This window comes from Pezoporus occidentalis, unplaced genomic scaffold, assembly GCF_034315485.1.
Source record: "Pezoporus occidentalis ecotype Australia unplaced genomic scaffold, CSIRO_AGI_Poc_V1 ctg176, whole genome shotgun sequence".
NCBI lineage: Eukaryota > Metazoa > Chordata > Aves > Psittaciformes > Psittacidae > Pezoporus > Pezoporus occidentalis.
In genome coordinates this window covers 177176-201892 of record NW_026913596.1, presented here as the reverse complement: position 1 = coordinate 201892, position 24717 = coordinate 177176, and the positions used below count along the sequence as shown (strand labels likewise).

General features: G+C 48.3%; 1 protein-coding gene across 11 annotated transcripts in view; it reads left to right on the top strand.

Moving 5' to 3' along the window:
* The window catches only part of CAMTA1 (calmodulin binding transcription activator 1), a 288512-nt gene that overhangs the window by 220973 nt on the left and 42822 nt on the right, over positions 1–24717 (top strand). For all 11 annotated transcript variants that reach the window (XM_062614460.1, XM_062614466.1, XM_062614457.1 and 8 more), the window contains 3 exons: positions 10757–10910; positions 20353–20493; positions 22811–24666. In XM_062614460.1, coding sequence (XP_062470444.1) covers positions 10757–10910; positions 20353–20493; positions 22811–24666 — 2151 coding nt within the window. The remainder of the gene's footprint in view (positions 1–10756; positions 10911–20352; positions 20494–22810; positions 24667–24717) is intronic.

The window sequence follows — 24717 nt, the reverse complement described above, 5'->3', positions numbered from 1 at the left end:
AATTAGGAAATGCACAGAGCACTGTGGGGCTGGTAATGCAGAATATTGCTGTTCCTGGCACTTCAAGGACTCTTTTCCTAAGCTGTTCATTCCTTGGCGTTACCTAGTTCTTAGATGCTGCTTTAGATGCATCGGTGCCTAAGCTGAAAAACCCCCTTTGATGTGTGCTCGCTTCCCCCAGCATTTACAAACTTAAAAGTGCTCGTGTTAAACTTTAATTATTCCCATGTCTGGCACTGGATGTTCCGACTGCCGCTGCTTTTTTGGGATGTCTCGGAAGATACGGTGCATGTAGCTCGGTCAAGGAGCTGATGGGTAAAATGAATAATGACTTGCTGTGTGCAATAGGCTGCATCTGTTGCTGGAATTTAGAAGCTTCCCTGCCTTTTTGTATTCTCTGAAGTGTGCAGTGTTATGGGCATTGTGTGTTCCTTTCTCTTGCTAATGGGAGTGCACACCACAGGCAGCAGCACTCCATTCCCAAAACATCTCCACTTCATAGACACTTTTGGTGAGTAAACTTGGAAAAAAAAGGGAAAAGGAGACTTTCTGTATACAGCAGCAGATGCATTGCTGCTTGTTATGTTCTTCTGAAGGCGTTTCCAGAACTCCTCTATTGTTTATTAGAGCATAGTGTGAAATAAGATGGGGGAGAATCTCCACAGGAAGAGGCTGAGACAGAGCCATGGAGTTGCCAAAGCAGTTGGTACCTCGCATGTGCCATCTCTCCGAACACTCACCTGATGGATCCGCTCTCACTGCTTACAAATCTGATTGGACGTAGCGTTGGCATCTGTCATCTGTCATCTGCTCAGATGCCAAGGGCTAAACAAAGCTCCCCTTCTTCTGCTTAAATAACACGGCTTCGGAGGTTATCGGGGCCCTGTCATTAGCTGGGAAATCACCAGCCTGCTCCCATGCATGGGATTTGAGACTGATGGATGAGGCTGAAGAGCAGTTTGCTCTTCTTTACCCGGGCTGGAGCAGCCCTTCTGCTCCTCACAGCACTGCTAATCAGTTAGCAGCCAGGTTGCTTGTTCTGCTCTGGGAGTTTGAGGCAGGATGGGCTCATTGTGCCAGTTTACCATTCTCTTCTCACAGTGTATGGAAGGGGCACCTGGGAAAGAGAGCCCTGATTCAGGGCAAAAAGGGGCCAGGAAGGAATGTGGGCTTCTCCTTTGAATTCAGAGTTGTTTGTCCACCCTGGAGTGGTTCTGTGTTTGTGCTCTTGTGGGACACAGAGAACCAAAGTCTGATTGTTGGATGGTGCGAGAAGAGCTCCCGGAAAGAAACCTGAAAGCCTATGTGGTCAAAAAGGACTTGGGGTCTCCTGGAGGGTCAGATAAGGAGATAACTCTGCTCTCCTGGCCCCTCTGAGCCATACAGCAGCATTGGTGGGATTCATGTTTCCTTTTAAGATGCCAGGGCATCCGCTTGGGAGTCTAGAAATGCACATACAGGAGGCCTTGAGAGCTGGGCTCAGCCTAACACAGCCTGCAGCAGGAGCTCTTAGATGCTAATCTCTGTTTGTGAATCTCCTCTGTCTGGGGACGTTCGAGGCTTCTGAGTGAAAGTGAAGAAGAAACGAGGGTGTCTCAATAATCTTTTCCTTGCAATTCAGAAGAAATTCAAGCCTGATCCTTGTTTTGCCTTAGGATTCAATGTTTTCAGTTCCAAATGCTGCATCAGATCCCAGCTGGCTGCTGTGAGTCACGTTTAGGACACCGTGCCTAATGAGTAAAAGCCAGCCTGGAGTGAGCATAGAAGAGTGCTGCATGTCCTTGACCTGACACTTTGGTGTATCCCTGGTTCCTGTGCCCTGGGGACAGCCCTGGTGCTGCTGGCCTCCCTGTGCAGCTTTAGTTTGATCCTCACACAAGGTACAGTTGGGCTCTGAACCATGGAGCAAAGAGGGGAACTTTGGATTCCCTGGCACTGGGGGTTACTCTTGTCTATAAAGGTTATTCAGGCACAACAAAGCCTTCAGTGACTAACCTGGATGCTATATAGCAGTGTCATAAGGGTTATGCCATAGGAACAGAAATGTTGCAAGACTATCAAAGCCAACATTATGAAAGTGTTTTGAAGGTTATTGATGTTCTTCCCCTGGGAATTGTATTACCAGTCACTGATATCAAAAGTAACAAATTTAAAGAAGCTATAAATGACAAAGCCCTTGGAGCAAGAGCAAAGAGTGAAAATAAAAAGGACTTGTTGGCTTATCACATACCATATAAGCTGCATGGAACATTAAATAGCATTTCTCTCCTATTCCTCCAGGCAGGCAGCAAGGTTGTGCGTGCATCCTGTGCAGGCACCCGCAGCCCCAGTCTCCACACTTGCTGTGCAGATGGATGGGAAGGGGCCAGGGCTGGTGAGCACTGGGTCAGAGAAGGAGTGGAACGTGCTGCGAGGGACAGCGCATCCCATCAGACCTGTCAAAGCCATTCCCCTGATGCAGATGCCAGCCAGAAATAGGGGGTAGTCGAGTAATAGGAAAAGAATGGTTGTATGTGAACAGTGAGGGATGGAGAGTCCTGCAGTGTCTGGTGGTGCTGGCTGCTGGCCGGGCAGAGCTCCAGCCCCTGGGATGCTGCAGGAGCTGTCACCACCTGAGAAAGCTCCTTTTCTGCTTGGCCCTTGTGCGGGCCAGCAGCCCCCTGCGAAACACCAAGCTGCTGGTCTGCTCCATCCTTCATGCACACACAAAGCCATGGACGCATCCTTAGTCCTGCATCCTCCGCTCCTGGATGCTGCCGCTCACGCGCTGCTGCTGTAGGGACTGTACATGGGCTTTGAGGGGCAATCAGCTTCCAAATGATTTTAACTCATTTGCATACATACAAAAATAGCTTAGAGCTTGATGAAGCTTTCTGAACAGCACCAAGGGACAACGTGTCTCTGGAGGGAGAGCTTATCAAGAGCTCCGGGTACGTTCTCCTGGGCTTTTCTCATGTGGCATTTGGAAATGTCAGCTTCCTGTTGCTTGGTCCAGCTACAACAATTCCAATTAAAAATATGAAAAGTTGAGGTATCTTCAGGTACACGTTGAACTGATCCTAATTCACAAAGTGCATTCGTATTTAAAAGTTAATAGTGTTATGGAGGCAAACTAGGCCATCAGCAGATGAGAGAGGAAACTCGCACCATCTGCATGCAAACCAGAAGCCGAAGCAGTGCATTCTGTTGGTATAAACTTTGAAAGCACTTGGTGAATGTCAGTGGAGCTTTGAAATTAAAATTCCTTCTTATTCCAGAGCAGCTATTGTTACATCTCTGGCTTGGGTGAGCTGGGAAAGGATAGAAGCCACTTGGGGCATGCTTTATAATGCTGGCATTTCTGGAAGGCGATGGGGATGGAAGTGTTCCGAGCTTAGCTCTGAGCCTGTTTGAAATGCAATGACAGAATTCCCATGTAAAGGTTGTGATAAAAGCAGCAAGAGGGAGGGGGTTTGTGTACCTCAGGATGAGGCAGATGTCAGCTGAGGGATCTCTGGCTTGCACTTACGGGGGGAAATCATCTGAATGTGGTAGCAAACCTTGCAGGGTGGCCGGCTGCAGGGAGGCTGGCACCACTGCATCAGACTCAGGACCTCCATGCTTACGTTTGTATGTGCTAATCTGACACAGCTTTGTGTTTGCATAGGGAGCATCAGGTAGCTTTGAACTATTAATGCAAGTGCAGGGCAGAACTCTGCAGCTTTGGTGGCCTTTGGTGAGGTTCCTTACTGACACTGTGGGCACTATCAGGCATTTGCTTTGTTTTCCCCTAGAAAAAGCTCTGTTTTGCTGTTAAATCAAGTAATCCCTGTGTATAACTTTGTCTCTGCTAGGAAATCCTTTGAGATGTTCTGACAATGAAAAGCCTAATTCAAGTGTAGGACACTTTGAAGTATAAGATGCTCTCCTCTACACCACTTCCCATGCAAAAGAAATTGCACTGTTCTGGAAGTGGGTGCAGTATGCAGGTTTTCATTAAACGGAGGCATTGTGTGAGTGTCAGTCTTCAAAGGTGGAGAGTTGGAGCAGCAGTATGTGCACAGTACAGCCAGAAATTTGTATGGATGTAATAAGCCTCATTTGTCAGGAAGAGTAACTCCAATTCAAACCAAAGAGACCTTTGCTTTACCCTTGTTTGAAGAACTTCAGGGCTTTTGCAGGATGAGTTGTAAAACCTTGGGCGGGGTTTTGGCAATGGAAAGAGTGAGTGACAGAAAGGAGGAGGAGATGCTTTGGTGATTGCCATGGCAATCGATGCTGGCAGCCAGGTTAAACACATCCATTGCTGTTGTTACGTGGCTTTCAGGAGCGCGGTGTGTTACAGAAGGATGTATCTAAGCAAGGTGAAGGAGGGCAAGTTGCTGTCTGGAAGTTTTCTCTGCATGCTTTTATCATGGTTATGCTTTTATGCATGAGCAATGGCATAGCTTTAGTTATTAAACTGACTCAAACAGCTGCCCAGGCACCTTCTGTGACTGTTCAACAGCTACTGGAGTCTCAGGCTGGTCTTTCAAGAATACAGATGTGCAGCCATGAGGGATTGAGTGAGCAGTCAAAAACCATGGCTGGGAAACAGGGAAGAGCAGCTTTTGGTCCTTCAGCTCCTCTCTTTGCTCTGTGCTTTGTAGCATGGAGCTGAGCTGGTCAGTGCCCCCTGTGCAAGGTGTTACCAACACTGCATGGCCAGGACTTGGGTGTCCCCAGCCCTTCTCAGCCAAATGCTGTTGTGCTCTGCAGTGGATTCGATGCTCCAGAGCAATGAGCAGGGCAAGAAACTTCCCTGCTGCGTTTCTGCCCCCAGGCACCAGGGCATGGCACTTGTGCATCAGCACCACTGGCTCCGCTGCGTGTTTCTAGATGAGCACAAGCAGTCCCAGCCCATGCCAGAATTACCTTGTCCCTGTCAGCTGCCTGTGTGAGTTAAAGCTTCCATCTGCGACACAGATGAGAAGAAATCCCCATTGTCCAGAGGAATAATACCTGCATGAGAGACAGAAGTGCCTTTTGTTTGATTTTGCTGCGTGCTTCTGGTTGTGCACTGTTGTCCTTCTGTTAGACCTTTTATTAGCACAAGAGTATTGCTCTGGAAGATAATAAGCAACTGGGACATAAATTCCTCCTTGGAACTTTGGAGGCCAGGAATTACAGCGCTGTATTTTTGGGGACCTTTCAAAGTGCACGTTAAATAAACATGATCCTCAGGAGTATTCAGAGACAGCTCTTGGTGTATAAAATGTCTTCAAATATATCACCTTTGATGATGTATTAGTAAGTGTTTGGTGTTTGTTCTATATTAAGACTCTCTTACTTTGCTGCTCGCGCTGTTTAGATGCTGCCTGGTGCTGCCTGGGCTGATCCATGTGCTGTTTGTAACCCCATGGGATTGCTGCCAGGCTCACCTACAGAGAAAAGCTTATTCAGAGACCTCATGACTTTTGCCTGGACTCTGCTTGTTTCTGGGGGTGTCCTGGGGCAATTCAAGTCAAGCCTCCTGTATTGCTGAACCCTGAGCATCACCACAGACCTTTCTTTTAAGTGGGAGCAAAAGACTTCAGGCCAGTTTCTGCTCCCCTGCTGCCTTCTAAGGTTGTCCAGAGCAACATCCTCTGCCTTTGGCTGTGCTGGAGGTCTGCCAGTGGCAATGCTTCTGCAGGCCTCAGGGAGAAGGTGCTCAGGATGGGGCTCTTGCTCCTCTGTATTCAGGTGTTGCTGCCAGCACGTGGAGGATAAATCAGCATCTCAGCCAAGGATGCTTTTTGCAGGCTGGCTCTTAGGGACCTGAGAGCAGTGCTCCTCAGGAGCAATGGGGGTCTGACTGTGTCAGTGGTGTCATAGGGATGGGACAAGCACTGTTACTGGGAGAAGCGTATGGATTATCAAGGCAGGGCAGGAAAACGGGGGTGGGGGGAAGAAAGGTGAGGATTAAAAACCAAAATAACAAAAGGAAAACCTGTATTTTCCCAGTCCAAACCTGCGGTGGCTCTCTACCCTCTCATCATCCTCTGGAGGTGTAAAATATGGACCAGAGTACAGTTACTTTCCTGATTACCCTCTTGTCTTCCCTTACCAAGTTAGCAAAGAGGAACTGGGGAGCACATTATGAAGGATACAGCCCTGTGAAATCTGGATTCCCTTTAAAACAATCGCAGGAAGTCTCAATCTTGTCATTCCATGAGGGTCAAAATAACTTTACAGCTTGCCAAGCCCTTCATCCGCCGTTCCCTTGTTGGGGGTGTGTGGAGCTCTGTGGGCCTGTCCCAGTCTCTTCTCACAAAAAATAGTGAATTTAAACAAAACCCCTCAGAAGGGTTGGGCAGAAAACATGGGAAAATTCCTTGTTTTGGAGTTGTGGGCATGGAGATTGGGAGCACACGTGGTCCCCATCCTGTGCCTCCAGACGTGGCTGGGGTGCAGTGACGGTGAAGATGGGGACAACCAGTGCCCCGGAGGGGACCTGAAGTTCCTGTACCCAGACAAGGAGGATGACATCTGGTAACTGGTGGTGTATATCCGGGTGCTGATTTAACCAGGTTAAATCTCGCCCAAAGCTAGCATTTAGTCTCTGGAAAAGAAAAAAAATCCCATTACTTGCATGTCTGGGTTGTGTTATCTGTGCTTTGTGCTTCAGCTATGGCAGGCTCTGCTCTCAAACCATTAAAAATCCAGAGGAAACCCTCCAGAGAGACACTGCTATAAATAGCAGGAAATTCTCTCATCCTCCGTGTGTCTGGGAAGGGTTTCATTCCTTGGTTTGCTCTTAAATAATATATAGATGATACACAGGCACTGTCAGTACCTGTCTCTGCATTACCTGTGGGTACTGAAGCATCACTGCAGCCTCTCAAAGCCCCAGCAACCTTTTTGTATTATCTTCTTGTGGGTGATAATCTGTTGGATATTAATCCGGTCACCCCACAGTGATGGATGTGAATTACATCCCCAGGAAGCTGAGATCCCTTTTCAGCCTTTTTGGGTGGTTTGAGGAATACAAAGTAAACCTTGTGAATGAACAGGAAAGAAAGATTGCTTTTATAGTTTGGGGGTGAAAGGCAAGGGAGGGAGGCACAGGAGCTGCCTCTGCTCCTTCTGCCCTTTTCCTTGGTGGTTTAGCCATTAGGACCAGAAAAGGCTGATTTCACCGTGCGTTGATGATGTGTGGTACTTTGCACACAACAGAAATAGATGGGTTTCCAGTGAGGGCCAGGGCGATGGGATGCACAGCACAGTGGCTCCCAGGGCTGTATTTGGGGGTAGTTTCCTTGTAGGCTGGCTGGGATTACATTCACGGGTGCTCGTGGTCCCTGAGGATGATTTATTTCCATTCACTCTTCCATCAGGGAGCACGAATAGAAAACCTTCAGTTCAGAGGTATTTTTGTCCAAGTAAAATGTCTTGAGCTGTGGTTGTCGGTGATTTGGAAGCCCCTGCCAGTGAGCTCTCGCCTTGAGCTGATTGGCGTTGCTGAGCAGCTGAACGCTGGCCAGGAATGGTGTTTGGTTTTTGCCTTTAGAAACTAAAAAGCATGCTTTGGGGTGGGGACAGCAAGAAGAGAGAGGGGGGTTGTGGTTGTTCTGCCCTGCCTGAGAAGGGAGACTTCCCTCATGTAGGGGACACGCTTTGGGTAGTAACAAGCAAACAGAAGGCAGTTGCTGAAATGAGAGGAAGGTTTCCCTGTGGCTTGGTGGTACCTGCCGTTCCTGCATCCCAACACTGGTGGTACCTGCCATCCCTGCATCCCAACACTGGTGGTACCTGCCATCCCTGCATCCCAGCACTGGTGGTACCTGCCATCCCTGCATCCCAACGCTGGTGGTACCTGCCATCCCTGCATCCCAACGCTGGTGGTACCTGCCATCCCTGCATCCCAACACTGGTGGTACCTGCCGTTCCTGCATCCCAGCACTGGTGGTACCTGCCATCCCTGCATCCCAGCGCTGGTGGTACCTGCCATTCCTGCATCCCAGCACTCATCAGGCCGTGCTTTGCTTTGCATCCTGCCCTCACCACCTGCCAGCCTGCCTGTCTTCAGCTTTGTGTTTCTGCTGATGTGAAAGCCAGAAGCACGGGGTGGGCTGGTGGAACAAACAATACCTGATTTACTTGGTTAATTTAAATAGCATCTAGTGGGTAGCACAGGGAGGTTGCACCGCTGCTCCAGCAGTCACGCTGGGAGGCAGGTCTGCAGCCCCATTACGTGCTATTATTGCTTTCAGGGTAATGTATACATTTTCTTTCACTATCACATAGTTTTTCTCCTTCATTTTTTATGAGAACTGGCATTAGATTAATGGTTAAGCCATGGAAGAAACGTAACACCATGCCAGTCTGATTTATTGACCACTTAGTGCTGATGAAGCTGCAAACAAGAGTCAGGCAGATGTTGCAGCTGCATTTTTCTTTATCAAAGCTAACAGCTTTGTGTGTCTTTTAACCACTTGTTGCACCATCTCCTGCTTGTCCTACAGCACTGGGGACAGTGGAACAAATCCCTCCACCACCCTAAGGAGACTGCTGGGGTGCAGCATGCCCAGGAGCCTGGACCAGGTCAGGGATAGGCAGCAGCATCTCCAGCTCTGCAGATGCTCTGGGCGCTGAAGTGATGGGTGACTTTCCAATGGGCACAGTTCCAGAGCCATCTGCAGCCCAGTCCAGGGTTCCCTGTAGGACTTCCCTCCACTGTCCTGGCTCATTTCCCACGTGGAAGTTGCATTTGTCATGTTTTGTTTCAGTCTTTCACATTTCTCTTGTTCTGCTGGTAGGTCTCCAAAAGGAAATGGTGATTCTCTGCTGATGTAGAGTTGTCCAAAACATGCGTATTCTCTTCATTTGTGTCAAAACATTTAAGTTCTCCAGGTAGATGGGCATTCATGAGATTTGCCAGTCTGAGGTCAGCTTCTGGATGTAGACATAAGGAGCAGACCTCTTGGTTTTGTGTTCATTTTATATGCTTTTATTTATAAGAAGTATAAACTCCAGTGCCAGTCTGCTGCTGAGGTCCGTGTGCTGCTGCTGCCATGAAGCCCCATCGCCCTAACTTCCCTGGTGACCATCAGGCACTGTCAGGCTGTGGAAAGCACAGTTAATCTGAACCGAAGGAAGCAGCATCTGCAGATGAGCCGAAGGAAAACGTGGCACCATGTGTGTGGTGACCAGAGGATTTGGGGTGGAAAGAGAGGATGCGGTGTTTGCCTGTGTCCTTCTCAAGTTGTCTCTCAGCTGGGACAGATGTGCCCTGTGAAACAGAAGGTTTTGAACACACAAAAATTGAAAATAAAAGGGGAATCTTGAGAGCAGATCTGATGGTTTGCTTTGCTTTAGCACTTTCCAGAACGACTCCAGAATAGGTTGTTAGCAGTTCCTCACTAGGTTTCCTTGCCTCTTCCCTGTGCAATGCAACTTTTCTCTTCTGTGAGATACTGCAGTCTCGGAATCCGCTCTGAGAATCGCCCACTTGCAGTTTGCATCAGTAAAGGGGGGGAAATGCAAGTTTCTGCTCGCATATCTTCCTCATTTAAAAGACAGCTTCTGCAGATAAAGGGACACGTCTGGGTGCAGCATGCAAAGGGGTGCAGAATGTGGGAGGTTACCTTCCCCTGGGCTTCCTTTAGGGCAAGTGTCCATGGGCTGCTCCAGCCCTCTGCTTGTTTCATAAGCCAGCACTCCCATTAGCACAACCTTTGCAAATGAATGACGGCTTGCCTTCCCTCTCCCACTCAGAACAGGGCTCTCGCAGCATTAATGAAACATTAGAGTTTTAATTACACCATTATCCTATTTATTTTTATAAATAATTCCAAAGCAGTCATTAAGTTTGTGAACTTCGGAGTAAATGACTTAAGGGAGAGAAATCAGCTTCTCCATCTCGTTATTATCTATTGTACAATCTCGCTGGGATGCTGGTGGGGAAAGTAGCCGAGTTGTTTCTGTTGCTGTTGTTAAGATGATTCATTTACTCACAGGGTGGTAGCACACTGCTCAGCTCCCGACTTGAAGCGGCTGTGTCAGTGGGACGGCGCCGCAGTGCGTCAAAGCCAGCTCCATCCCCGTCTCAGGCCCCGGACAGCGGTGCATGGGGGGAGAGGGGAGCATTACCCAGCCCTGCAGGAGCCTTGCAGTTGTTCTGCAGCACTTCTGCAAAGGACACAGTCTCTTCCAGCCCTCACCTTCTGCAGCTTGCTGCTTTCCGTGCAGAGCTGCAAGATCTTCACAGGACAAGGAACTTTGGGATGTGTGGAAAGAGCCCATCCTTGGGGCACTCGGAGCCTCCTTGGCTCTTCCCTCCCTCTTTCTGCCACTATAGGGAGAGCGTGGCTGTTACTGATGTTCCAGGGTGAATTCCCACTTATTCGAAGTAGCTTTATGTGGACCAGAGCTGATGAAAGCGTTGGCTCAAACAGACTGCAGGTCCCTTAAACCAAAGCAAATTACCTGGTGTTTGTTGCAGCTGCTGATTGCAGGGCTCCTGCAGGTCTTCCGTGTTTTATGGGCTGGAGGAAAGGTTCACCCTGAGCACACAAGGGGAGCAAGGGATTTGCAAGCAAATGGCGCTTAGGATGGGAGGAAGCTGTGTGCAGACTCTGTTGTGCCTCCTCTTAAAGAACAGCTCTGATCTTGGGAAGATCTGGTCCATACTGGGATCTAATTACGGTGCTTTATGTCAGGTTTAGGAGAGCATTATGAGGCTTTCCTAGTTCTAATTAGGAGGATGAATACAGGGAGGCCCAGTGGTGTAACTTTTGCTGTGCTCTCTCTGCAGAACCCAGACATCGTGTTGGTGCACTACCTGAACGTCCCTGCCATCGAGGACTGCGGGAAGCCGTGCGGCCCCATCTTGTGCTCCATAAACACAGACAAGAAGGAATGGGCAAAGTGGACAAAAGAGGAGCTCATCGGGCAGCTCAAACCGATGTGTGAGTACCTGCTGGAGGCTCTTTTGCTCTTTGGCTTTATGAAGGGTTAGAGAACGAAGTCTCACTGCCACCAACTGTCCCTGGGAAGGAGTCATTTGTCAATCTCACCTTGCATCTGCATGCACTGTCTTTCTTCCCAGTGTTGAACACTTCTGGGATGCATGATCTGAGGGCTGCCCGGGCTGCCTCAAAACAGGTCATGCTCCAGAAAAGGTCCCTTCCACATACTGTATAAGAACTGTGCCTATGGTCTTGTGCTTCCAATGCCTTTTGTAAGCACACACTCATCTGCAAGGAGCCTTTGCAGCATTAGGTAGGTTTCCCCCAAGGGCACTCCATGTTTGTGTCAGATGGGAAGGGGTTACTGTTGCTCAGATGGACTCTGTGGAGCTGGGTGCTTCAGGGTGGGTGTCGTTTACTACTGTTCTTTGCAGTGTAGTAAGAGGGCCACTTAGGTGTGTGCAGTGATGAAGAGGTTTGCTCTGCAAACAGACCTCTGTGCATCTGCCTTGGACTGTGTTTTCCTTCACATCACAGCTGCGTTGTGTGTCTTCCCCTGGAGAACAGGTCCCAGTGTGCGTGCAAACATCTTTTTGCAATGAAAGAAAGGTTCGGTGCAGTGTGGGTCTGTAAGGAGGAGAAAATTAACCACAAGAGCCACAATACCCAATGTGGGTGCTTGCATCTGAGTCTGCAAACCCCAGGTCTGCTTTCCACCCTCACCCCTGCCCCAGCCAGACGCTGGTGTCGTGCCCAGCTCTCTGTAATGAGAGGTCAGAGCCATGAAGTCCATTCTGATGTGTCTCAACCATCAGAGGGGGCTCAGTGTCACGTCGTGCTGAGCACAGCATTAATGGTCCAGGTTTGCACCACTCCTGTTGCATCCTGAGCTCTGCAGCCCCATGTAGTCATTTTCCATGTAAAGCATGGGGGGGGGGGCAGAAGACAAGCAGAAGAGAGGAGAGAACATGACACGTTTGCTAAACAGAATATTGCCCCCAGGATCAATAACCTTAGACAGAGATCCAGGAGGCTGAAGGTGTAGCTGAGGCTGGACAAGTACCTTAGCATTAAACAGGAGGGGAAGTGGCAGCCTGTTAAAAAATCTGCAGTGCATCAAGAAAATAATGTGAAAACTGCAACGAACTCCCCATAAATTTAATAACACTTGGCTCTTTTATGTCTCAGGAGGGAAGAGTGAAACTCTGCGCAATTATTCAGAGTATATATGCATGTGCACGTCTCTGTTTATGGGTACACATCCTGGGAAACGCATCCTTAGAAATGGAGCTCAAATAAAAGCTTTGGATGCTGCTCAGGAAACAAAGAGGACATGGATAACCGTGTTTGGGGAGCACAGAGGGGCACTGCTCGCCAAGAAGCCATCAGATTTGGTTCCAGTATTGCGTGTGCCATTCAGTCCTGTAGCCAAGCACATTAGTTTCATCACATTTTTGCATTAATCACATTCTTTCACAGACTTCGCAGTTTGATTGCCTGATGTTTCCAAATTTCTCTGCCCTAAAGCAGATTTGTCAGTGACTTAATCAAAGCGTTGGGCATGGTGTCACTGCGGAAGCGACAGTCTCACCCTTTTGCCTGTTCTGTGTTGGGGTTCTCCTACATGTGATTCCTCTGGGCTCGGAAGCTGTGAGAGGGCTTTTGGGTGATTCTCTGGTTTTCTTGGTTGCCATTTTTGATGTTTCAGACAAGTTAGTGCTGATACAGCCGGGCTGTGTGTGTTTAAATGCTGTACCTGCAGGGAGGCTTGAGCATCCTGTTTCATTCCGAGCTGGGAGAAGCCAATTCCCGTTCTACCTTTGGGGACAATGCAGAGGCCAGTATCCAGGTCTCGACTGGCTGAGTACAAGTGCTGTTTGTTCAAGTCCTCCTCAGCCTGGACCAGAGTCAGATATTAAAGCTTTTGACCTCTGTCAGGTATTAAAGCTTTCGTATCAGAATCCAGGCTAACGGAGTGTCTGTGGTGCGGCAGCCAAAGGCTGGGAACATGTTCTCTTGGCCGTGTGTGCCTGGAGAACTGCAAGTGATGTGGCAGATGGCTGGCAGGGAGAGAGGCATCGGTCTGAGAGCCCGAGCCAGACAGATACATCGAACTGTTTTTCCTGAAACGCAGAGAGACCCTGCCTGGGATGAGCAGGAATCTGCTCACATTGCCCGCATCCGTAACTCACTCTGCTCCTTCTTCCTTCCCTGCTGCATCATCCCAAAGTCAGTCCAGGCCTCAGAAGGCATCTGGGATAGGCACAGGACCCAGGTACCAGACTGTGTCACCTCCGTGAGCAGAGCAGCGCGCTGAGGCCTGGGATGCTGAGAGGGGGCTCCTCCTGTCCTGGTTTGAAGGAGACCTCTGCAGAGGTGGTGATTCCTAATGCTGTGACTGTGCTTGTGCTGATGGTTATGGATGAGAAGATGCCTTTTCAGGGTGGCCATAGAGCTCTGAGAGCTTCATGGAAACACCATTAACTTGTCCTAACAGAGCTGCTCTGTGAGCTAATTAAGAGACAAATTAACCCATTTGAACATCCATGGAAGGTAAATAGTTGATGCAGATGCTCCGAGGATTTGGGGTTTCATCAGCATCTCCAGCTGACACTGTACATAATGAACTGATCAGCCTGAGTTCAGTTTTCACGGCTTTGGGTTTGTGGTTTAGTTCTGATGTATTTGTTACCTGCATTCATGCTGGGACATCCATGACCTCCTGATTGTCCTTTCTGGACTATCACTGGTGGCTTCTCAGGCCTCAGTTCCGCAGTCCTTGAGACTGAAGCCTGGAAGAGCTCTGGATTCATGACCTCCAGCAGGATGAGTCCTCTCTCCTTCCAGGCTAGGAGATGGGGCACCATGTCTTAGTCATAGACATGCTTAGGGAGCACACAGAGGGCTGTAAAGCCTCCACTGAAACATGCTGCTTCTGCTGGCAGGCCTGTGATAATCTGCGTGTCAGCAGCATCATAACTAGTTGTCTGAATCAAGCGGGTCGTCGTATGCATTGCTCCTGTCTGTGTGCAGCTTTTCAGGACATTTGTGCAAAGTGAACAGTGATAATACATGGAAATCGTACGGGACCATCGTCCGAGACACCTGTGAGTCATTTCAGGATGCCTGCTATGAAAAATGTGTCTCAATTTGGCCTTGCTCTTCCCTTCCCCCCCCCTTTTGTGCCCTGTTACACTCTTGCTTTGAGATTTCTCTGAACAGATTTGCAGATGTCCTTAGAGGCATCTGGTGGTAAAATCAAACCGCAGCGACAGAATCCAGCACAGCAGAATTCTGTGTATGAGCTCCATATGATCAGCAAATTGCAGCCAGCTCATGTTGGGGGTTTCTCCAAATCATCCCCTTTTGGCTTTCTCATCCCTCAGCTGGCAAAGTCTGAGTTACAGGCTCACAGCTGGTGCTACGCTGCAAGCCTTGGTTCAGGTCCACTATAATTAAGGACTGTCTTTCGTTTGGGGGGAAAAAGAAGGTTTTCTTCATTCCTCTGCTGCCTGGAAGCTGATTGCTCCCACCACAGCTGGGGATGCTGGGGCTTCACATGGCACTCAGCACACGCAGTACCTTTGGGCGCAGGTGGCAGTACTGTCTCCCACTGGAGTCACCAATTCAGTCTGTGTAAATGAAACCATCGGGGATCTTGGAGCTCACCTGAAACTGCATCCCTGTTGTTGCAGCTGGAGAGGGCTTTAAATCCTCATAACCCAGAGCAAAGTCTGAATAGCAGAGATGTGCTTTAATTGAAGAATCGATTGTTGGGTATTTTTATCTTGGCTTAAATTTACATTCACTTTCACTGATTGTGGTTGAGGTTTTGGGTTTGTAAACTTAAAGATCAGTTGCACAAAACTGCCACATGGGATGATTTTTACCGTTCCCCAACTTGTTTGCCAGAGCTACAAAGTGGAACTGAAGTTTGCCAGCTCAGCACCAACTGAGGGCCAGGCAAAAAGTGACTGAGTCTGTAAAAGAGTTTGGGTTTAGTAATGCAGGTGTCCAGTTTTGGACAGGTTCTGATACCCCAGTGGCCACTTGGACTTTGAGTACCTCCCATTCGCATCTGCTGCGGAGCCAGGATCAGCCACCTGCTCCATTCCCATCCTCTCTCCACAGTGCAGTCTTTCAACTGCAACTGGAGGTACCACAGTGAGATAATCCCAGCAGCTGAATCCAAGTGTTGACAGCAATCCAGTATGAGCCGGACTGTTGGCAGTGATGGGAACTAACTTGAGGAGAGTGAAACCAGTTTCCCCTGGAAGCTGGGTATTGAACCAGGTGCAGCAATGGCAGAACCTCTCTGAGGATGCCACGGGCACCCCAGCCCTTGTGTTCTGTGCCTCCCCTCTTAGCATTCAGCTGTGCTAACAGTCAGACTGAGGCTGTGGCCTCTCTTCGTGGCGTCGCACTGGGATGCTGTAAGGTTATAACCAGAGAGCCTGTGGTGCAGCCCTGAGGCCGGGAGGGGCTGGGAGGCCGGGAACGCTGGGCTTTCTCCTGTGCTAATGGAGATTTGTCTTTTTTCCCCCAGATCGCCCAAGGCGGGGCTTTTGTCGGAAAAAAAATGGGGGAGAAAGAACTCAAACACGGGATGTTCGTGCGCGGCCGCGGAGCCGGCGGGCGGCGGGACCTGCGCGCGTTCCTTATCCCATGGCGCCACCTGGCGGCGGCCGGGCAGGTGCCGATCCCGGCGGGATGGAGGTGGTCGGGTACCGATCCCGGAGGGATGGGGAGGGCAGGGAGCGATGCTGCAGGGTGACGGTGCCTGGTGTCGATCCCGGCGGGATGGCAATGGATGGGAGCCGGTCCCAACGGGGTGACAATGGCTGCGTGCCGATTCAGGCAGGGTGGTGGTGGCTGGGTGTCCATCCCGACGGGATGGTGATGGCCAGGGTCTGATCCCGGCAGGGTGTCAGTGCCTGTGAGCTGCAGATGGAGAAGGGAGCTCCCACCGGTGGAGTAAAACTGGGGCTGGAGGAGCAGTTAGTACCGTGGTTGTTCCCTGTGGGCTGCCCAGTGTGGGACCGTTCCCTCTGTTCAGCTTCCAGCACCAGCGACACTGGAATGTGGTTGGGGCCAGACACCTTCCCCCCACCACACAGAATTCCAGAACTCAATAGCTGGGCTTTTTAGCAAATCAGGTCAGATATTTGGAGTCCTGTGGATGGGAATGGCCCAGCCGGCGGTGGCAGCTTTGTCCTGATTAATGTTATCAAAGGCAAGAACCCCCCCAGTGCAATTTGCTTTTCATTATAGGTTACCGCGTCGGTGGCTTAGGAGAATGGTTTGCCAGAGTTAGCTTCAGCTCTGGTCTTTCATGTGTGAGCAGCCTTGAACTTCGGGTGGCTGTAAGTACAGATTGTGTTAGCTGTAGGTAAGAGCTGCAGAAATCTCACTCCAGGCAGCTTCAGAAGAGTTGTGTCCCTCTGGTCCCCTCCAGGTAACTGAACCCTATGTACTTCCCACCTGTGCATCCCATGGCATCTGAGCAAACCTTTAAGGAAGGGCCTTATTTGGGAAGAAAGACTTGTCTGGAAAGAATGGTATAGAGTGAAGTGTCTGTATGAGTCCTTACGAAGACATTAGAATTCAGGCAGTGTGATGCAGCAGTGGTGAATGTGCAGGGTGATCTTCCTACCCGCGTCCCTGGCAGTGGGGCTAAGGAAGTCTGTCCTTCGTAACCAGTGATGAGTGGAGGTGGAGGGCTGGAAAAATCAAAGCTGAATTGCGTGAGGATGCAAAAGGATAAATCCAGTGGAAATCTCCTCCAGCCGAGCTGCGAAATCAGAACAAGGCCTTTACTTCTGTCAACACCAACGCAGTGAAAACTGAAGGGACAAGGCTGCCATTTCCAATTGACCATCACTATGGAAACAGCCTCCCGGTGTCAACAGTTGGTGGAGTGGGATGTAGGAAGCGAGGCAGCTGTCCTTAGCAGGGCAGTAGGACAAAGGACCAGTCAGTGCTTGTAGGTTTGTAAAGCAGCCAAGGGCAGGGCTGATGCAAGGGTTTGCACGGGGCCATCCGAGGTGCAGCAAGAGGGAGAGGCAGACAGGAACCTGGCTGTGATTATTCCAAATATTCCAGCTCTGTCGCTCCAGCCAAGTTACCTGGTTAATGTGGAGATGCCATCGTTGTTATTCAAAAGACAGGTCCTAACGTGTCAAAACAGGGCAGAGGAGCAGCGCACAGGGCATAGGGAATGGCTTCATTCTGTAGTGTACATATATGTGTTAAGAGCTTTGGAATAGAAACAGGAAGCCTAAACATGGATGAAGTTGCAAAGAGGGATGTCTGAGAGCATTCAGGAAGGGTGGAATGATCAGATTTAAATGTGAGGAAGTATTTTAGGGACAAGTTTTGCTTTGGGTGGAAGAAACCACAGAGAGGGAAATGGTCAGGATTATAGCCACTGATGGCGTTTGGTCTAGAGTGAAGGTGAGAAGCAATGTAAGCTTTAGGTGACGGGGAGAAGGAAGATCTCTACAAGACCTGGTAATTGTGGAAGACCCAAGTACCACCAGCAGGGACAGAAGGCAGAAATAGCCAGGGTGTTGTAAGAAACCTGGGCAATTGTATGGCTTTCCTTTGCCTTCTGAGCTGCCTTTTTGCTCATAATCCAGCTAGTTTTTCCTTCCCATGCTCCTGATGCTCAAAGTCCTGATAGCACTCATGAACAGGGACCAAGATCAGGTCATTTTAATCGCCTTCAAAAGGGAAGAAAGAGAAGAAAGGTGTGAGCCCGTGCTCACAGAAGGCAGGTAGAGCAGCACTAGCATTGTGAATCATGGACCTTGCTCCAGCCTCAGTTCTTCAAGCACCCAGTGAAAGAGCAGTAATTCTCCCCATCTCCACTGTGCAGAGGGTGCATGGCAAAAGGAATGCGTTGCTGCTGTAATGCAGCAGCTTTTAGACCCATTTGTGGTCTCACTGGAAGGGAACGTGTTGGAGCAGTTCACAGCTTTCATTTAAAATTATAAGGAAAAGCAGGAGGTGTCTGAACAGAAGCACATTAAAATACTTCCCAGAATTTCTGTTAAGCTTCAGTTCCCCCCCCCTTCTTTGTGTTCCTGCATTATGACTATATTTAATCAAACATAGTTCTACAGTGGTTTCACTTCTTGAACCACTAAGAAACAGGAAGAACGTGCGTATGCTTTTTATTAACCTTCCTTTCATAATGCACTTTCTTCCCTATAGAAGTCTCCTTTCCTGCTGATTCATTATGTGTCAGGAAGCCAAGCGTGACATGTTAAAAGCCATCTTGATAGTATTTGGTATTCAGGACTAACAGCTCAGCAGCTCACAGGAGTTCTTCTTTCAAAGGGGGAGGGAGAAGATGTGCATGTTGGATGTGCCAGGATAGTGGATAATTTGCATTAAGCATCCAGGCAGTCTATTTTTTTGCAATCTGTCACCCTCCACTGGCTTTTTATTTTATAACCTTTATAACATAAGGGGAACAGAAGCACTAAAAAAACCTGCACCACGTGGACAGAAGCTGGAATTGGAGCCCTTTGGGATGAGCTGGAGCAAGGCTAGAGAAGGACTTTCCTCAGCAGCAGTAGATCCACAGTGGGACTTTGTTATATGGGAAGCACCTGAAAATAATAGGCAAGGCACTCTAAGTATCCATCTATAAAGCTGTCTGTTATTGCTTAGCTTCCAGCTCACAGCTGGATTCCAACTTAGGAACCATCATCATGAATACACAAACCATGAGACATGACTCATGTACCAGACTTGCCAACTGTAATATGCTGCTCATCGTGGGGTTTAGCAGCAGGAGGGTGCAAACTCTGTCAGAGTGCTGTAGATCAGCCTTTCTGTACCTAGCAGCATGTGTGCCAGCTCTTTCCTATAGCAAAGCACTGCTGAAGTAACCAGAAATAAGTTAATGCAAAGTTTCTCAGTAATAACTGCAGGCCAGTAACTTCCTATAGTGTAGCCAAAAGTATTCCAAATGCATGACTGCATTTTAATCTCACTGGCAATGTATTTTTTTCACCAGTGCTATTTGAGCATCACTTATTAGGAATAATATCGCATGTGACAGAATAATGCTCCTAGAACAATAAACCAAAAGGGAGCGGAGGTACTGAAGCAGTAAGCGTCTATAACCTTAAACTTAGACATAACAACAGGAACTGAGTGCTAAGAGAGAACTCAAAACTGTGAACATACAAGAAAGCAAAATCTGTTGGGTACGATAACAATAAATGTGGCTGTCAAGCAAGTACAGAGGGACTCATTACTAAGCTAACTGCGGCACTTTAAATAGTGATACGAGGAGGAATACTTGTAAATCTTATTTACCATTATTTCTGCAAGTTAATCCCAGAAAGCTGAAATCTGTGGGACTTGTAACTTGGCTTTGGTGTATCCTGGTTAAGGATTTCAGAATATAACAGGCAAGGAGCCTGCTTTGATAGAGTGTGACAATGGAAGAAGCAGCTCTTCAGGCCTGAGCTGCCAGGCACAGGGACAGCTCGGAAGTGATGCTGCCATCAGCCATCACTTCCCAAAATCTGCAAGTGAGCTCTAATGCACACAAAGGATAAATAATACCTACATATAAATTGCTGAGAGAGACGTTAAAGGAGACAAAAGATGCTTCGAGTCAGTTATTATGGAGAAAACGTTTTACAAATGCTTTTCCATTGTAAGTCAAGTTGAGAATATCGTTTTGTGAAGTTCTGCATCTAAAAATGCTCAGCGGGAGCCTTTATTCAATATGTGTGCGTGCAGTTTAGCATTCTTATTTAAAGAGCTAATAGGCCAAGGGAGTCCCCAGGAGACCTGCAGTTTGCAGTGTGTTCTGCAGTGTTACCCCCTTGTCATCCAAGTCAGTGGAGGAACTTGCACAGTGTCTGCTAGTGACTCCCCAAAACTGAGTCAGTCTTCCCTGCTGCCAGCCAGGATCTGACAACGAAGACAAAAGGCAAAAGGTTTGTATTTGCTATTATACTGGCATATCTTTGGCTGCTGATTTTATTATAAAACTCATTTTGGTTTCATATTAGACAGGAAAGTATTCCAAAGTGCTCCTTGGAACAGTACTGGTTTACTTCAGTGAAACACAAGCGTTTTGTTGCCTTCAGGTTACATGCACTAGTCATAGTCCTTCCAATTAGTCCGCCTAGTTGGAGAGCCACCATTAACAGCAGACTGACATACAGCAAGATATTCTACTGAGGATTTTTTCCCCTGTATTTACTTAATCCAGGAACTGCATTTGGAAGCCTATAGATATCAGGGAGCAGAGAATAGTAAACCAATAACCATTACTGTGGCTTTTTATAGGTCTCCTTCAGTTCTGATACCAAGCAGCAGGACTGAGTTTCTGCTGTTCTTTTGCAGTGGCTTCTGATGGTCTCTGGCGTGGTTTTGAAGTTTCTGATGGGAGGTTTTACCATTCTTTTTGCAGTTCATGGCATTAAGTGGACATGCAGCAATGGAAACAGCAGTTCAGGGTTCTCGGTGGAACAGCTCGTGCAGCAGATCCTTGATAGTCACCAGACCAAACCGCAGCCTCGGACACACAACTGTCTCTGCACTGGTACCTTGGGTGAGTACCTTGGGAGGGCATAAAATGAGCACAGCTTAATCCAGGCTTGGAGGAGGGTTTGTGGCACTGGAGGGCTAAAAAATGCTGTATCATGAAGCGCTGAGACACAGTGAACTCAAAGGTGACAGAAGAAGTCTTGAGGCTAAAAAGATAGAGCTGGAACTCCTGGAAAATATGTCACTACTTGTAACGTGCAAGTTCTGATAAATGCTCTCCATATGTGACCTGCTCAAAAAGCCATACATTCTTCTTCATCCTCAAATTTTGTTACCGAAGCCTCAGAACTTAATGTTCACCCTCTAAACTCCTTGCCCTGCAGCCCACTTTGCTGAAGACAGTGGGTACAAGTCATTGATTACAGGGCATCGCCAGGATGAGACAGGTTTTATTTAGGTACCATGAAAATACAGGAGGTTTCTTTCCTGGTAAAGAAGGTGGCTTTATTTTTAGTGAGACTACAACAGCAAGAAACAGCATCCTTAGTATTACCTTTATATGGAGAGTGGGAAGATGAGTGATTCGCTTTTCCAGCTCATCTAGCCACACTCTCCTAGTACTTTGGTCAAGTAAAATACATGACATGTTAATTAGTCTTTAGCAAAATGTATAAAGGAAAGCTGTCAGTGCTTCAAAGGGGTTATTTTCTTATTTTTGGGGGCAGCTGCATTATATAGTCAAGGCTTAAGTAAGAAATTTGACCTCTGAAGTACCTGGGTTTGGATTAAAATTCAACCCTTAAGGCTCAGCATTTGATCCAGGCTTGCAGATCTGAACATGAATCCTTTTATTCTTCCCTTTGATGTTTTGTCTTGCGCTAAGTCTACTGCATGCTTTTTAACATAACAGTAGCACTTTGTTTTGTAACGGCTTGCACATTGACACATACATCCCCAGTTCCTTACTGTCATCTGCAAAGGCAGCAGCATGAAAGCCTCTCCCTTGTTCCTGCTCATCTCTATACCTAGGAGAATAGAGAGATTTAATATTGCATTTGGTCTCAAAAGCACTGTCCTGAACTACTTTAAGTGACCTGATTCAAATCTTGAGCACATAATAGAGAAGTTCCCTTCCAAGGGCAAGGAACAAAAGATTCAGCAAATTGCAGCAGCTACACAGAGGCTTTATGTTACCCAGAAGATGGCATTTATAATTGTAGCCATTAGCTATACGGAGGAGGTTTCTTTCCCCCTTTAGTCATTATACAGTACCATAATTAATGTTCTTACCTCATTCAAAGGAAAATGAATCAATTAAGGAAAGAAACATCAAAAATTCATGGGCTGTTCTTAAACAACCAAAGCAGTCCCTGCACCAGAGTTTGTGGCTCAGATGCCTTTGCAGGCAGAACTGTTTACTTCGTCCTGCCTGATTTCCAAGCTCCCAGGAGCTTGGGTGATGTCCATCTTCCGCTAGGCCAGTGAAGGCACCAGCTGGATCAATGCCATGGAGGGTTGTTTGCTGGTGACCTTTACTTGAGCATTCTTCAGCCACTCCAGAACTCATCCTGCGCTCTGCCTGCGACCTCTGGAAGTACAGAATGTTTATCTGTCAGCATATGAATGCCTTCGAACAAAAGAAATCCATTGCCTTCCTTATGGGAGGGAAAGCTTGCTTTGTGCTGGCTAATGTACTACTGCTTTAATAATTTGATTGGCAGCTGTAATAGATACAATGATGACAAGAGATAAGGCTCGCAATCTGGGCAGCAGGGTGATGCTAAGGACAGGAGCATGGTGTGGCATCTGTCACCTCCAGGGTACCGGTCAGCATCCAGCCTGGGTTTGACAACGGGGGCTGGACATCAGCCAGTGTGAAGAGCTGAGCATCTTCACGCTGTGTCACAGGGGCTGAGGTCTTGTCTGTGGTGCAGATGAAACGGGGCCTGCGAGGCAGAAACCCCCTGCCACAGCTGGCAGCAGCAGCCCTCGCTGTGCAGGCTCTGTACTGACATTGGCCACGTTTAAAGAGCTTTGAAGCTCGTCACAGATGCTCGGTCCTCTCCTGTTGTCTGATCAGGGCAGGGAGGAAGAGGTTGGGTGTTACGTGGGTGAGGGAACGAGTGCAGATGTGCCTGTTTCGGGGTTGTTGTCCTTGCATGCAATGGATCTATGCATTAGAGAGAAAGGGAGCTGTAAATCTGGCACTGGTGAGAAACTGTTTTATTTCTAAGGTGTATTTTCCATTCTCTGTGTGCTCACTCACTCTCTCACACACGTGTATGTTCATAAGCACAGCTCTCCTGTGCTACAGCCGCGAGATACACAACTGGCTTAACTTTGTACTTACTGAGTGGCAATGTTGTTGTTCTCTGGCACAGGGGCAGGAAGCAGTGTGCATCACAAGTGTAACAGTGCCAAACACCGCATCATATCACCAAAGGTTGAACCAAGGACAGGTGGGTACAGCGCTCATTCAGAGGTACAAAATAACGATGTCTCTGAAGGCAAGAACGAGCACAGCCACGGCAAGGCCTCCAGCCGAGAGAAGAGGAATGGCAAAGTGGCGAAACCAGTGTTGCTCCATCAAAACAGCACTGAGGTTTCTTCCACCAACCAAGTGGAGGTCCCTGACACGACCCAGAATTCTCCGGTGTCCATCAGCAGTGGATTAAACAGTGACCCGGATATGGCGGATAGCCCGGCCGTCACTGGTGTGTCCAGTATGGCTGTAGCGTCAGTTATGGGAAGTTTGTCACAAAGTGCCACCGTATTTATGTCCGAAGTCACCAGTGAAGCTGTGTATACCATGTCACCCACCTCCGGCCCAAATCAACACCTTCTGTCCTCAGATGCAGCTGCACAAGGACTGGTACTTGCTGTGAGCTCAGATGGACACAAATTTGCTTTCCCAACCACCGGCAGTTCAGAGAGCTTGTCGATGCTACCCAGCACTGTCTCCGAAGAACTCGTGCTCTCCACAACTTTAGATGGAAACAGAAAAATTCCAGAAACCACCATGAATTTTGACCCAGACTGTTTTCTTAACAATCCCAAGCAAGGGCAGACTTATGGTGGAGGCGGTATGAAAAGTGACAGCATCAGTACCAACATAAGGCAGTCACCCACAACAGAACGCAGCTTCAACTTCAATACAACCCTCACGAAAGAAATTAAAACTGAGGACACATCTTTTGAACAACAGATGTCCAAAGAAGCATTCTCCTCCTCTTCTGCATCTAACACTCTCACCCTCACTACTGGTTCAGGTTTGCTTCCATCTGGAGGAGGTCTGAGCCCAAGTACCACCCTGGAGCAGATGGACTTCAGTGCCATTGACTCCAACAAGGACTATTCTTCCAGCTTCAATCAGACCGTCCAGAGCCCTCATGTTCATCAGACCCCTTCCCCCAGCTTCTTTCTGCAGGATGCCAGCAAACCTCTTCCCCTTGAGCAAAACACTCACAACAATTTGAATGACACAAGCGGCTCATTTGTGAACACGTTAGGAATCCCCAGTGTGAAGACAGAGTCCTCCTCCCAAACCACTTCCAACTGTAACGGCACAGTGGAAACCAGAATAGAGTCCACCTCTTCTCTCCAGCTCATGCAGTTCCAAGCAAACTTCCAGGCTATGACTGCAGAAGCTGAAGTTCCCATGGAGACCTCCCAGCAGGCAGAAGGGAATGAAAATCTACTTAAATCAGGGGATCTTCAAGCCTGCAGCACAGAACACTACTTGCAGCCTGAGGCCAACGGGGGTATTAGGAATGGCAACAATCTCCCTATTCTCCAAGGAAACATGGTACAAGGACTCTATCCTGTGGCCCATCCCAGCTTAAATAACTCCTCCAACATGGAGCTTAACTTGGACCACTTTGACATCTCCTTCAGCAACCAGTTTTCTGATCTAATTAATGATTTCATATCGGTAGAAGGTGGGAGCAATGCTCTCTATGGACATCAGCTGGTGTCAAGTGACAGTGCTGGACTGTCTCAGCCTGAAGACAGTAACAGAGCAACCTACAACCAGGCTGAAATGTGCATTCCTTGCTGCAGTCCTCAGCAAGCCAACATGCAGCTCAGCAGCACAGAGAACGGAGCCAGCACCATGGCGTACATGCATGTGGCTGAGGTGGTCTCAGCAGCCGCGGCACAAGGCACTTTGGGGTTGCTACAGCAGAGTGGGCGCTTGTTCATGGTGACAGATTACTCACCAGAATGGTCTTACCCTGAGGTAAGTCCAGGGCTTTTACTCCTTAGCATTTACTGCCTGATCTTTCATTGC